Source organism: Rhipicephalus microplus, chromosome 7, assembly GCF_043290135.1.
Source record: "Rhipicephalus microplus isolate Deutch F79 chromosome 7, USDA_Rmic, whole genome shotgun sequence".
Classification (NCBI taxonomy): Eukaryota; Metazoa; Arthropoda; class Arachnida; order Ixodida; family Ixodidae; genus Rhipicephalus; species Rhipicephalus microplus.
Window position 1 is genome coordinate 95,117,588 of NC_134706.1, and position 15,360 is coordinate 95,132,947.

The window sequence follows — 15,360 nt, forward strand, 5'->3', positions numbered from 1 at the left end:
TAACACTAACGCTAGGGCTGCCACCCTCGAAGTATACACCTTGCACAACTACTAGAAACAGGTTTCTACATCTTTCTACTAAATAAAGAATCTGCCCGATGTAACAATGTCTTACCGTTTGCCAATAGCGAAGAGATTGCAATATGGTTGTTAGAACGTTATTATTTCCATAATATTATTAAGACATTGCAATAAGACATGTTGGGTAGTGGATTCTCTACAAATTATAATATTTATAAATGAGAAAAGCTGTAAGTGGTTAGCTATCTAAGCAATCGACACACTTGTATAACGTGTTGATAGAAAAAAAGTGGAAGTAAATGAATGAAAGTGCTCTAGGTGAAGGCTCTTGTAAATAAACAACAGTAATTCAAGTTGCTCACTAAATGCAAGCTATAATTTAAGCGTTTTTGCACGGAAACTTGATAAAGTAAGGGATGGTGCTTGAACATGACTGCCATGTGTTCTCTCACTGAAAACCTCCTCAACACACGAAGCAGAAGTGAGGCTTGTGTTCGCAGTGTTCGTTTACTGAGGGGTCTCAAAGTTATTCACAGAATGATAGCATGCTGCTCTCAAAGAAGCCATTCTGGGTACAGCTACAATATATCTGACGTAAAGACGTACTTGTAGCAGTCCACACCCCGCACTCATAATAGCTGTAGAAGAAATGGAAATAGGCATGCGCTGAATACGAACGGAAGCATCCATACTAGGGACCATCTGAGTGATGGACACTGTAGAGGCAAACTGGAGTTTCGACCGTCAAGCGCATAGGTTTTTACGCATACCGAAGGTCCAGCGCCTGTCACCGAATATTGGCTGTGTCATCGTCTTCTCGAAATTTCATGGCTCATAGAGCAGAAAAAAGGGCAATAGTAAATGTGCCTAGAGATTACTTGTTCATATTTTCGTTTCATTTCGATGCTGATGTACACGCTTGTCTGTAACAAGGTGGACTTCGATTGACAGTTGTGCGTTTGCTTTTAAAAAGCAGACAATGCCGCGTTACCTCAGCGTGCTACCAACAATGCATTATTCTATCTGTTTCCACATATGACACATTGTGTCCACGGCCATCAAAGTGAGGAAAATGCAAACGTTGACAGGGAAAACAAGACATTGTTCTACAATGCTTATAATTGTCTTTCAGTCCTAGGACAACAGTGGACGCTTGACAAATAGCGCTATGTAAACGGTGAAAAAAAATGATCATAATGACATTTTCAATCGCTGGACAGCAAGTGCGCCAGAAGCAATGCAAGTGCTGTTACCTACCAAAACTTGTAAAATAAGGGGAATGGTCTAATATTTCCTGCGTAAAAATTGGCAGAAAAAAATTTGTGATTCAAATGGGTCTGTATTCATGTGGAAGCACAGCCTTCCCACTGACAGAGTGAAGGGAAATTTGTTAGAAAGAAAAAAAGCCGAAAAATCGAACGACACTATAGTATTTTGTGCATCGAGGTTGATATATTTATCTGTTTTTTTAATTTCGCATAATTTAAAGCTCCTTTACTCTGAGAAAACTGCCAAAACTGTGGTGACGTTGAAAAGACGTCGCACCTCTCTGCCCACGTCGAACATTGCTAAGAAGGATGCTTAAAACAAGCCGCAATGCTTTACTTGACAATCAATCTGATCTTTGAGGTATTGGCAGGGCAGCGTAGGAGCAGATAACTGAAAATGCAAAGAGAACAATAATTATAAAAAGTGTGACGATTGCAGTCTTGCATTTGTTGGCTTCACAATCAAAACTGAAGGCATTTCTTGTATCACGTTCGGAAATACTTAGAAAAACAGGGGATGTACTGGTGCACATGTGTGTATAAAAGAAGGCATGAATTCGTGCCTCGATCGAGGAAAAAATCTAGGAGGGTAACATTGGAATAAAGCAGCTTAGAATAAAACGTAGCATAAAAAGACGGACAGTTGCAAGTTTGCTTGCGTTGCTGCAATTGGTACGTGTCGTTTTTCTCGTATGTTCACCAATTTGCTAAATATAGTGTCGAAAACGCTTTGTTGCACTATTTAGAACGTTATAGAAAAAAAAAGTATGAATTTGTATCTAACTACATTAAAAGCACGCTCACATAAAAACGATTACTTATCATTTCGATTTGCTATAGATAATGATGATTGCTGTGGTTTAACGTCTCAAAACCGCCATATGATTATGAGAGACGCCGTAGTGGAGGGCTCCGGAAATTTCGACCACCTGGGGTTCTTTTAACGTGCACCCAAATCTGAGCACCCGGGCCTACAACATTTCCGCCTCCATCGAAAATGCAGCCATGGAAGCCGGGATTCGAACCCGCGACGTGCGGGTCAGCAGCCGAGTACCTTAGCCACTAGACCACTGCGGCAGGGCTTGCTATAGATAATAAAGCGATAGCAAAGAGTACTATGTTACTATGGCGATAGCGTTAAAGAGCTCGTTTTCCAGAAATTCTGGCATCGGCGTCGGCGTTAGTGTCGGTGTCGTTAGTTTCGAGCAAAAAATAATCATTTTATTCGTGACCGATAAGCAGACAACGATTCATATAAAATATTTGTAAAAATGCTAGGGCAGTGCGAAGACTGAACCAGGATTGTTCGGGCCGAAGTGAGATTCGAACATGGGTCATTTGCGTGGCAAGCGGATGTTCTACCACGCAGGCTTGTTTCCGCTTGTGAAAACAGTGAACAAACCTTTCTCTGCTTTGAAATGCAGTGAAAGCAGCTTTGATGCTTCACAAACACGGGTTTCCCATATACACGTTTCACAATGCAACATGAAATATTTCAGTAATATTGCAAAGTAGAAGCGTCCATTACCAACGGCCGTCAGGATATGCGATTATCATAATGGCTCCGTAGTTTAAAGCCAGTACCCCGCTACAAAAGGCACACATGCTACTACGCCTATTCCCTTGAGATCACGCAGTGGGTGCATAGAAAATAATAAAAAAAAATTTCATGCTTTAAGTGTTTAAACTACGCCACTATGTCGCTGTCCCAATCAACTCCTAAAGGCAAAGCTTTAGGGTCGCCTAATTTTCTTGCGTTCCTTCTAGGCTGCATGAATATGTAAAGTTGCTGTAAGAGTTTATTCATTAAAAAAAAGCTCAGGATGTCTCACGAATCGTGAAAGGTATTCCTGTGTATCGGCAGCATCAAGACGACTGACGCAATAGGCCATTATTATGACATTACATGTCCAAATTGAAACTCCATCCCAATTTTCGCGGCCTGTACGAACAGCTTGTTTTCGAAATTCGATGCCTTCTCCACACTTTACTCGAGAAAGGGCATCATGTGACGCTTCAATGGCTGCCAAGTCATTGCGGCATCATAGGAAACGAACATGCCGATGCTGCCACGCGGGCAGCCCTTGAAGGAACACTAAAAGAAGCCATACCACCTTCGAGGACTGATGCTGCCAGTAATCTTCGACGACTTGCGCGTGAAATCACGTTTTCACTATGGTGCCCACCAAGCATCGATACGAATCGTCAACACCACCTGTCCTATTTGATGGATCTCCGCATGCCCACTGGACTTGACCGAAGAGAAGCCACCCTACTTCATCGCGTATGGCTAGGAGTCGCATTTACAAAATCTTACTCCTTTGTCATAGGAATGGCCGACAACGCTCTCTGCGATGCTTGTCATTGCGAAGAGACGCTACACCACATCCTGTGTGACTGTCTATTGTATGAAATCCAGAGAAAGTCTCTGGCGTCTGCTTTTGCGCGCATCGACAACAGCCAAATGTCTGTGGAAACTATTCTGTCAAGTGCCCGAGCAAAGACACTGCAACAGAAGGCGACGAAAGCTCTGTTGAAATTCCTACACGACACTGACTTGAACAAGCGACTGTAACAGCAATGTCACACCCCGCGAAAGACAAGACTGGACTATGACTGAGTGTGCGTGCATGTGCTGCCAAATGTGCTGTTTCTATCTTCCCTCTCTGCTCTCTTTCATCTCCCCCATCCCTCCCCCATGCGCAGGGTAGCAAACCGGCTGCCTATAGGCTGGTTAACCTCCTTGCCTTTCTTTTTCCTCTATTTTCCTTCCATCCTAATTTGATCAAAAGGATCGCATGGTCTAAAATTATCGCATGGTCGATCGCATGGTAAATGATCGCATGGTCTAAAATGTTTTACAAAATGATCGCATGGTCTAAGGCGTGCCGTTTTCGAAGGAAATACAGCACCGTTTGAGTTTGAGAAAGCATTTGGCTACTTCGAATCACAGAGGCAATGCTAAATGACGTTAGAGAAGCTTTTTGAGCGGAGCGTCAGAGGAAGAATATATCGACTGAAAAAAAAAAAAACGAAGGAGAAAGTAGCTTTGGCGTTGGGGGCATTCAGCGATTGTATAAAGGGTCTTTTCAGCATTGGCAGCGCTATTGCCAGTTCCAATATTCAAGGTTGATAATCGACGCATTTAGATTAACTGTCTTTGTCATGCTCAGCTCTTGGAAGCTCTCAGTATAATTTCCAGTTATTCCTATGTTTCTAGGTTTTTTCTTTGACGGGGCCCTTAAGAGCAAATATACACAGTTTCATCACAAAGGTATAGCAATTATTGTCATAGCAATAAATTATAACGTCGCGCGAAGAATGTCAAGCAGACCGAATCATGCAACTCGCTGCTCTCGCAGAAATGTCACCAGAAAAAAACACACAAGACGGCTAAGAACTAGCAACTTTCTCTTGTGGACACCTCCACTAGCCTACTCGTTGCTTCTGAAGTGATAACCGTTTTTTGCTGCTGCTGCCATGCCGACTTTTTTTTTCAATATCTTGTTATCAGTTTTTACACATTCAAGGATAGCTGTTTGGAATTTGGTGACGTTCAATCTAACCCTCGACTGACAGAAAAGGATTTATTGATACATTTGCTTTCACGACAATCCAGCATAACTATATCCATGAACAAACTTTTAGCTAAAGAGGGTCAAATTGAAAGTTACATTACCAAATTAAATGACCGTATTGGGAATATGGAACGTCAGCTACTTCCTTTGCTTTCATTAAAATTAAGTAGATGAAATATAATTATCAGTAGCAAAGCTTAAAGGGTCACTGAAGTTAAACAACAATTTACGTCAGAGTGAATGGTCATTGTATGACTCATCTAAAACGACAATATTCTCAACATGAGCGCTCTCTTTACCGATAAATTGAGGTAAATTTGCAAGAACACAGGCGCCACCGAAGGACATCTTCAAAATTATCCCGATGACATCAGATGGACCGTCTGCAGTTATACACTAGTAATCGATCTAACCGCACTAAATAAAGAACCCTCCATGCATCAAGAGATGCGATAAAATTCTGCTCGTTCGTATCTAATTGATTGATGAAAAAAAGATCCACCGGACGCCCCTATGAGGAAAGGCGTGAGTGGTTTATATATTCAACTTTCCCGTGGTTACACGGGACAGGTGGTGCCATCTAGTGGGGCACAGTTGAAACAAAAATGTCCGCAATCTTGAAGCCAATGACTGGAAATTGATCAATGGTTGTTGTTGCTGCTGTGGCTCTTACTGCTTTGGGCCTGCTGCTACTAGCGCAGTAAAGCAGGGCTACGTTGTGCACGGCAACACTGACGTGAGATGGTCCTGTATGTCCGCTTCTTGAGGCGGGTCATTCGAAGTGCGCTAAGGTAATGCGGAGCACTGAAACGTGAGCTTATGTGAAAATAGGCCTTTCCTTGGCGCGAAAGTAACACTACAAGGTTTCTGGACCGCCATTTCAACATCAACGTCGGCGTATTAGTTGGCTTTAGTGTTATTTTAAAGAAGCTATGTGCCTGAGGACGCGAAGAAATGAAGAGATTGAGAATAGAAGCAGAAGAAATCAACTAATAATATATGGTATTGAAGAAGTCGTCTCCAAAACAACTGAAAGTCTAACCACTGATATTCAAGAAAACTTGTTCTTCGAAAAACTTGAGTTTAAGGTCAATGGGATAGAGCCGTGTCATAGACTACGTTAAATTTCTGCTAAAAATGGTCCTGTAATAAAGAAATTGTTAAACTATCGCGAAAAAACCTACATACTTAAGGCATGTTTTCAGCTAAAGGAATCGTTTGCTTCAGTCACAGAGAATGTTTCTTCGGGTGTTAAAGTAACCCGGAAAAAATTGTGGCAAACTGCGCCACATGAATAAAAAATAGCGTAAACCTCAAGCTGGCATATGATAAGCTGTAGGTACACGACATTTTATATGGTTGAGATCAAACCAACAATAAGAAGTATAAAATTTCGAAGCGTAACAAAGGACAACAAAAAGTGAGTACTCAAAATTTATGTCCTTAACGTAAATTGCCGTGGCATTTAAATAAATTATTCCTGCTTAAAGCCTTGTTTCTTACCCATAAACCAGATATACTGTGCTTACAGAATCTTGGTTAAGCGACGACATATCCGGCAGTGAGTTTGTTCTGAAAAACTACACGGGCTTTCGTGAAGATTGAGAAAGAAGAGGAAGAGGGTTTGCTATAATATTTAGGGCACTCTTACAACTTGTAAAAATTCCTGAATTTTCAGGAGCTGAAAGCATTTTTGCACCATATAAATTACCGAAATGAGATATGTTCTCGGAGCTATTTATAGGCCATCTGACTCCTCTGTCTTGGTTCTTAAAAATCTTGATGATTACATGTCCTCTCATAAAAAAAAATAGAAGACTTTAATTCTTGCTGCTTATTTCACTTTTCTGAATATCGATTGAAACACTTTCTCTACGAATTCGTCTGATCTAAATGACACAAAAATGCTTGACATAGCTTTTAATTACAATTTGCAGCAGGTTGTATCCCAACGTACTAGAATTCAAAGTGCAATTTCAATCATAGATCTCTTTCTGTTAGTGGTACTATTAAAATAATGTGTTGTGTGGTGTTCTACCAATAATATCTGATAATAAAGCTGTGGTTTTAATTAAAAATTTAACTGATGCTTCGCATGATCAGCTCACTGTCCATTGCAAGTGTCTGAACTTTTTTCGCGCCGATGATGACTTAATTATTGACTTTTTGGACCTCTCCTTCAATGCTTCTCAGAAAAAACATGCAATATAAGTGATCTATGGCTAGCTTTCAAAAACGTTGTCTAAGAATGTATAGTACGTTATGTGCCACTAATAACTAAAACATCAACCAGTAAAAATGCTTGGATGACCCGAAAACGCTCTAGTTACAACGCAAACTTAGGAGACTAAAAAATGAAAAGGCCAGAAATCCGTTTTGCTCTTCACTAGGTGATTTTATTGATACATTAGCAACAAATCTGAAAATACAAACTCGTGAGGATAATGCAAATTGCTATGGTATATCATTTCCCTCTTTTATTAAGGTGTCACTTGAAATATTTGGAGATTGATTAAGCCGAGTTGATGTTCTCTACCTCGTTTTGACTAAGTGGCAATATCATTACTGATGACACAGCTGTGTCTACTGCTTTCAACAAATACAATAAATCTTTATTTACAACAGATAATAATTTTCTTTCAATGTTCAATATGTCTGTACCACTTTATGCCAGATGTGAGAATCACTGAGCAGGGTATTTTAAACCTTCTGCTTACCTTGATGTTGAAAAATCCCCTGGCCCAGACGATACCCCATACGTCTTCCTAAAAAGATCTGCAAAACGATGCACGAGTTGTTTACTCGTATTGTTCAAAAACTTTCTCGGTGACGGTTTGTTCCCGAAAGACTGCGAACCGAAAAAATTAAACTACTCTTTCAATTCGGTGCTAAATACAACATCGCAAATTATCGGCTCATTTCATTGGCATGTACTTCATGTAAAATCTTCAAGGACATAATTTATAAACATATAGACCAACTTCTTGAAAATTTTAAAATTTTAACAGATGCACAACACGGCTTTAGGCGCACGAATTCTACAAGTAAACAATTCGTCGTAATTACGCATGATTTTGCCGAAGTTGTAAATAAGGGATATCAGACAGGCACTATATACATAAATTTAGTAGGGCCTTTGATTAAGTAACGCATAATAAGTTACTTCACAAACTAGGTTTCAATATAACAATCTTCGAGATTTATTATCACCCAGAGATTGCGAGATCCATGAGGTTTGCGCGTGGCCATACACACGTTGTTGTACGTTGTCCTCTCAGATCAAGTAGCGGCTGCATAGCAAGTTCCGAAAGATTTCACGCGCATAAGTTCTGATGGTTTAAAACATACTGCCCGCTAAACAGAACGTAAGGGACAGCTACGCTGACACAAGATAACAATATATTTCAGATTTTAATGGTTACATCGTAACAGTTCACAATTTAAAGTTCTAGAGTAGCATCATATAATAAAAATATACAGAAAGTGGTTAAAGCATTCTAGGAACCGGATATTGCTATCGCATTCACGATTAACGTTATTTCCACCGCATTTTCAATTAGAACAACTTTTTTATGTGCCTTTCAAGAAGATGCGTTTCTGTGCGGTATAACACCTGTTTTCCACGCAAACCCTTGTTTTGATTTTCACGCGGAACCGGGGCCAGCAAACGCCAGTTTCGAGGATTACACAATTATTTGTGTTGAAAATGTTTTGTGGAGGCCTGCGCATATCTTTATAATTTTAAGTTTTTCAATGTGTCGTCGCCTAGCTAAGGTGTTCTCAGCAGATGGCAAATCTTTACTTTTCTAATTTTCGGTTCTGTGCTTCTCATGCTGCAAAAGCGCAGAACACACACGCTAAATTTCATTCTGTTGAAACAAAGCATTTCAGTTCCGACCGTGAGAATGTAGCAGGGATTGCATTCCAATGCGTCCCATCGGAATACCTAAAAGCGCAATCTTTCTTGAAGCGTGGAACTTTGCGATGTTATTGAAGGAAGAAGCTGTGCCGAGAAGTACAATCTTACGCAAAGTTACCCTCTGCATATCTCTCAATTAGGAAAGTCAAGTCTGCAGAATGATGTCGCCCAAGCAGTTAGAACAAAACAATAACGAAAAAAATGCTCCTGATCACATTTACCAGCCGCGTAAGCCAAGAAAATTAGGAGCACTTAAGAATTGCTGGATTCCATGGTGACCGTACCTACAAGAGTGGCGCAGATAGTTCGTTCGTTTTCTTTCTTCATCTTGCTCATAATTTATCCCTTATACTGCCGACTGAAGAGAGATTCATACGTGGTAGAATCCTGAAATAGAACTATAGGGACGAGGGTAGGCAAGAAAAGTAGCGCAATTCTTAGTGAAGGACTCGTACAATGCATCACTAAATACTGTAGAGCGCACTGTGGCCTGTTTCTTTGAGCGGAACAAAATTTATTCTGCCGTAAGACGTCCTATAATGTGGCTTTTGTGCAATCTTGTTTGGCGTGTCTATACTGGAGCTTAAAGTTTGAGTGAAAGTGCACTTCTTCATGAAGTTGAAACACATTTGATACATCTGATTCTCTATATTTCTGTTTTGTCGTTGAGGAGTTATGTATATTTGTGACACCAAAGGCATTTCGCGCCTTAGTTTTCAGAAACATTTTTTCAAGCAAACTGGGCACATTATTTTACATTCTCTCATGATGACTCTGCATTAGCAAATCGTAAATATTATAATAGGTACGGTTTAATGAAGGATTTTAAATAATAATTTTTTAGTGTCTTCGCAATACCAGATTGAAACACTTGCAACATCGTTTTGATTTGGTTTCCTTGCAATCTTGGCTTTTCTGACGAGGTTTTGTTATTTTGTTTCAAAATCTTGTGAAATATTATTTGGGACAACAAAAAGGCTGTTGGGACATCAATAGATGTGGCAAAAAAAGTTGCGTGCAATACCGAACGAACGGTGATAATGTAATACTATACGCAGCTGTATTTTGATATTGATCGGTTGAATGTGTACATTTAAAAAGATCAAGCATAATGAAAAAATTGGAACTCATCCTAACCTAATCTTAACCATAAGTTCAACTACGCATCCGTAAAGATAAATGGAAATCGTAATGACTCAAAGTCACTTATAAGGAGTCATTAGGCTGCTTTCCATCATGGCTTGTTCTGACACAGTTCAGAAGTTGCCATAATCAGTCACACGAGTAAGAAGTGTACCATTTTGAGCCCGATTGATTTTTAGTTGTGATAGTGGCTTCCAAATTTACATACCTACTATACACCCACACTTTCCAACTTGCTACTGTTCATAGCTATCGCAAGTAGCACGCTTAATATGACGCGCATGGTGTATAGATCAATATTATTTCTCTTCGCTGAGATAATTGGTTCTTGTGGGAGGAAATGGGGCCCAAAGTTTCGATACCTCATACAGCGAAACCCTCGAAAGTATTTAGTCATGTTTTTCAGACTATTGAATATTGCATCTCAGCTCCATTGACATTTTCATAGCTGCTTTCTTGGTTCGCGTGTACTATGAGTTGTATGAACAGGTAACCACAAAATTAAGTAAGGATATCCTTTGCTGAAGTCAAAATAAATTTAACAACCCATTATACAACACGTTCATAACCTCATCAAAGTCAAGCCAGCTCTTGGGCGTTAAATTTTGATTTCATTAGACATGAAACACCCACATAGACGTCATGGTTCGCCAAGCACCTAGGACTCTAGGCTTTGTTCGGCGAAACCTGAGTTTAGTTAACAACATCACTAAAGGTTCTGCTTACAACACTTTGGTATGTTCAAAAATCAAATTTAAATCCCTAATCTGCAACCCGCATTAGGCATACTTCATTCATAAATTAGAATATGTACGAAAAAAACCACTTGATTTATCACCAAAATCTACCTGCAAACATGAAGTGTAACAGTAATTGATTTTTCAATTGATCTTGTTCCCCTGATAACGCGTAGGCTTGACAAACTTCTTTTTTTTATAAAATTTAGCACAATTCGTTATCACATGCTGCTTTCCACAAGAAATAAGCTCATTGTGTATTATGCTGACTTGATTATTAAGATAAAGTTGAGCCCATCTTCGCCAGTACGATTCTTTTTTTTTTTACCTCCCGCTACTTCAAGTCATCCGTTACTGCAATCAGCTTCCTGCTGTTATTGCAGTTATTGCTAATAATTATGCATTTGAAAGCAGTTCGAAATATAATTTCAATGCTTACATTTTTTCATGTCAATTTCCACCCCCATTTTCCCCTCTTCACTTGAGACCTTGTACATAAAAGTGCAATTCGTAATGCTCTTGTTCTTACTTGCATTTCGGTATCATGTGTATTATTGCTAAAGCATTTTTATATATCTGAGAAGTGTATTACCATAATCTCTAATATTTTAACACTTTTTTTGCTTTCAGAAGACATCAAAATGCTGGCGCCCAAGTAATACTGTACTATTTCATAATTCCCCCCACTCCCGCTTATTTCTGTCAAAAAACTGTGTTAGTGGTTATTTAGTTGCTATGCCGCCTGCGTTGTTAGAGCGTTTTCATATGCCCGAGGAGCTTGAATTACACGACTGCTTATTCTTTGTACATTCATTAGGTCTTATAAAACGTTGATATTGCTGTTACGAAGGTATTGCGTGTACTATCTTAGATGTCTGTTCACAGCTTGTGGTACGCTGTAATATCCAAGTTTTGTCACCTCTAATTATGCTGTCGGGCCTTCAGGGCACTCAAATAAAATAAATAAATAAATATTTAAAATCAGATTTCTTCCAAAGAAGTGCTCATGAAAAAGGTAGTCTTCACAGAATTTCGTATGTAAACATTAGAAAGGAATAAAATCTAGCAATTATTTGGGCGAAATGACAATATACAAAAATAGGTCAAATGAGGCTTTCGGAATTGCACAAGCACATGCACAAGCATAAATTGTTTCGTCTGCATTTTTGTGTCAAACACCACAGAAAATCCCACACAGCTAACCTTATGAAATAAAATGGGTTATTTTTTTCACACTGAATTATGTCATTTCACCTTTTCTTTTTCGAAGTCGTTTCTTTATATTTACGTGTGTACCATTTCGCATCAAGCGAGCAGCTCAAGAAACCATACCGCCGCAGGATGTGAAATGCAAGAGCGCAATATACTTCAACACAATACTGTGAGAGCAAAGTAACTGTAAACTGTGCCCAAAAACCCTATTTTATTTTGCCTTCATTTACTCATAAACTCAAGACAAAACGCGTTCCAAAAAGAGTGAGGGAATAAATAAACCTAAACGAAACAATTAACGCAGCGAATAATGAGTAAAATTGTATTCTTTTGCCCTGTAGTCTGTGTACACTAGCGGTGGTGTGGAATATGAAAGTGTTGCTATACCATTTACCGCAAACGCTCCTTAATTCTGTTTGACTTATATATAGAAATACAGTAATTGAAACATATTTTTTGTCTCTCAAAGCATGTGTGTTGTTGACTAACATCACGCTCTTGTTCATTCGGTCATAATTTGCAGTAAGTTGCTCAATTTAGACAATTCTCGGTGCAGTCAATTGAGAAAGAGCTCCCTGTTTGTGGCGAAAACAATGTTCAGCAAAAACGAAAACGGCCATGGGCCATCATAAAAGTGTGGTTACCGTCAAAAGTATTCCCACAATCGCCTCGTAGGCAATCAAGGCTTTGTGTGAAGCAAACTTTTGCCTTAAGTTTGACGCGGTGCGTGCGAACATTGTGGGTGCTTCCGTTGAACGATTCAAGAACGACTGCGCTAAAAGTTGCGAGAAGCAATGCTTTCGTTTTCATTGCGTCCCTTTGCGTCCACACGCCGAACTGCTCACAAAAGTTCGGTGATGTCTTAATAGAATAAAATACTTGCGTTTGAGAGTAGCGAAGGCATTGGAGTTCATATCTTCATTGTTAGATTTTATCTTTCCTCGACTTTTGTTTCTTGCGAAGATCAGTACAACCTATGTTTATGTGAGGTATCGGCATTGGGTCGAATGTGGCACCACTTTAACGTCGTTTGTTTTTAGCTGCTAATCTAGAAGAGTTGGCTTTGTATTTTGCCGGTGTTTTGTAGGCACACTTTATTCGATTCGTTGACAATTTTTAGTACACTTGCATGTTGTCTCTCCTCTAACGAGAACTGATGCAGTGGATAATGTTATTTTTTATACAACATGAGAAAGGGCTTTCTTTTGCGCCTTTTGATGAGAAACCGAAGTCTCAGTTAACCTTGAGGTTATTAGGGCCACATATTTGCGGGGCCCACTATCCCCAGTTTTGCAAGTAATTTTTCTCCTACAACTCTGCGCACACTATATTCTTGAGGAAAAAAGCACCAATGTGTCTTGAAAATGCACTGACGCGGTCCCGTGCTTACAAAATTCGAGCAAGTTGTCACCGTCACGTAGGTTAGTTGAATTATGACGGACACTCCTACTCCGCTATGGCAGCGGTAGCAAATAGGAAAAAGAAGCCACAGGTGAAACAAAGGCCAAAGGATCTGACGTATGAGGCCCGTGTGCTCAGATTCGGGAGCACGTTAAAAAACCCCAGATGGTCGCAATTTCCGGAGCCCTTTACTACGGCGTCTCTCGTAATCCTAAGGTGGTTTTGGGACGTAAAACCTCACATATCAATCTATCAAGTGAGCTGGATATGCGCAAAGTTTCTCACAACAGAAAGATGGTGGCAAACGGGTACACAGCACCCAATATTTTTTCAGTCACTCGGAAACTGGCCGGCCTCTCTCGACGTATTGCAGCAGAGGCTGTAAAAATTGCATTTTGTGGTCAAAAGCGTGCAAGGCCTTCTGCACATTGCGCAGCGTGCGTGGCTTACGAAATTTATCTTGCATGCGCCGAAGTTTATCTACGCCTGTCAGACGCCGAGATGATGACAGGGTAATGAATAAATGAATTTGTGAATAAAAAATTGGCAGATTTTTTAAATTTTTTATTCCAAGAGTGCAGGATCTGCATCTGGCATTGGTGAGTGCATGTATGTACTATACCCTGTAAATTAAAATTGTCCTCGTAGTGTTTAGATTTCCATTTTTCTAATTCAGTTTTAGTTTCAGATGCTAAATATTGCCGTCATATAAGGTTTGGTTTCTGGGTTCACAACAGCCAACTTTCCCACGTGCGCGTCTTGTCCTGTGCACATTCTTCTTTGTGACTTCTAAACAGTTATGTCACTTCCAAATCAGCGATGTCGCATTTGCCAAGACACAATTAGTTCGGCCTTCGCCGATTGACCTCTAGTCGAGCAGGGCATTGTGTGTACGTCACTTTGAAACCTCACGTTCACTTGTACCTTCTCTGAACTTGCCAATTCATTCTTCATATCACTACAAGAAGCATTCACTGTTTTTTCATCGCTTCTCAGGACATTTCCCAATTACTCTGTGCAATTTCATTCGCCTACTGTAAGCGCGGTAAACATTTTAGTAAGGTGCTGGCTAAACGGGTTACATGCCGACAACAGCTGCCGGCACGACGGAACGTGACAAGGATCTTCTAGGAAAAAAAGTTTTTATAGTTATTTCGATATTGCGAGAATAAACGTAGTAGAAAGACCTGTACATGCTGCGTGGGCGTGTGAATGATCATACAAAAGTAACAAGAATAATGAAAAAAATAAATAATGGTGTCAAAATACTGGACAAATCGCTGATATTTTTTATGAGATTATAATAAATTATGAATTCTTATGCTCTTATAAAACGACAAGCTTCTTTTGGGTATACTTCGTTAATTCTTTTCACCGCGGAAGTTATCGATGTAGAATAGCCGAAGCAATACGGCATCCAATCTTTTTTTAACAAAACATGTAGAATAGAACAGATGTTACTGCTACGTGGTGGCTCCACGGATCCGTATGACTAGTCCGCGACTTGCACTAGGAATAAAACAGAACACGTTACGTAAGAAGTGCGTACGGCACTAGTACCAGTACCTGCTCGCCAATCAGATACAATCGACAAACCAGCGAAAATTGTTCTCGATTTCTGCACCGATCATTTGTTTAAATAAGCATGGCCCATAACACACTTTGAGTTGGCTCGCACGTGTACCCTGACAAACTAAGACACCTCAGTCTGGCGCTGTGGGACGTTATCTTCCCCTGAACGCCTCCGTGGTTATTCACGTGGTTTGCTAAAACGGACAAATGCCCCAACAAGAATCAAGGAGCCTGTACGTATACTTATTACTGTATTTAACCAACCTGGTGGCAGCATCACCAGGGCCTCAGACACCAAAGCGAATACCCGGAAGCTTGCTTCTGTCATTTCACGGGCCCATTTTCCTATTGCATTTGCGCTTGATGCCACAGAGCACGACTACAGCAGGCGACCAAGCTTTCCTTCTATGTATATTACGTGGAAAATGACAACAATTTTCACCGCAGCGAACATCGAGCAGCCATGCCAACTCAGTGTCTTTTAGCCCTTCACATTTTATTTGAAATTC

General features: G+C 40.0%; 1 protein-coding gene across 4 annotated transcripts in view; it reads right to left on the reverse strand.

Annotated features, from left to right (window-relative positions):
* LOC142767019 (uncharacterized) overlaps positions 1–796 on the reverse strand; it is a 136,781-nt gene extending 135,985 nt beyond the window's left edge. For all 4 annotated transcript variants that reach the window (XR_012884712.1, XR_012884711.1, XM_075868237.1 and 1 more), the window contains exon 1: positions 628–796. Coding sequence is in view for 2 of the 4 variants with exons in the window: in XM_075868237.1 (XP_075724352.1) it covers positions 628–723 (96 nt within the window). In the remaining 2 variants the exon portion in view is untranslated. The remainder of the gene's footprint in view (positions 1–627) is intronic.
* Between the last annotated feature and the right edge of the window lie 14,564 nt (positions 797–15,360).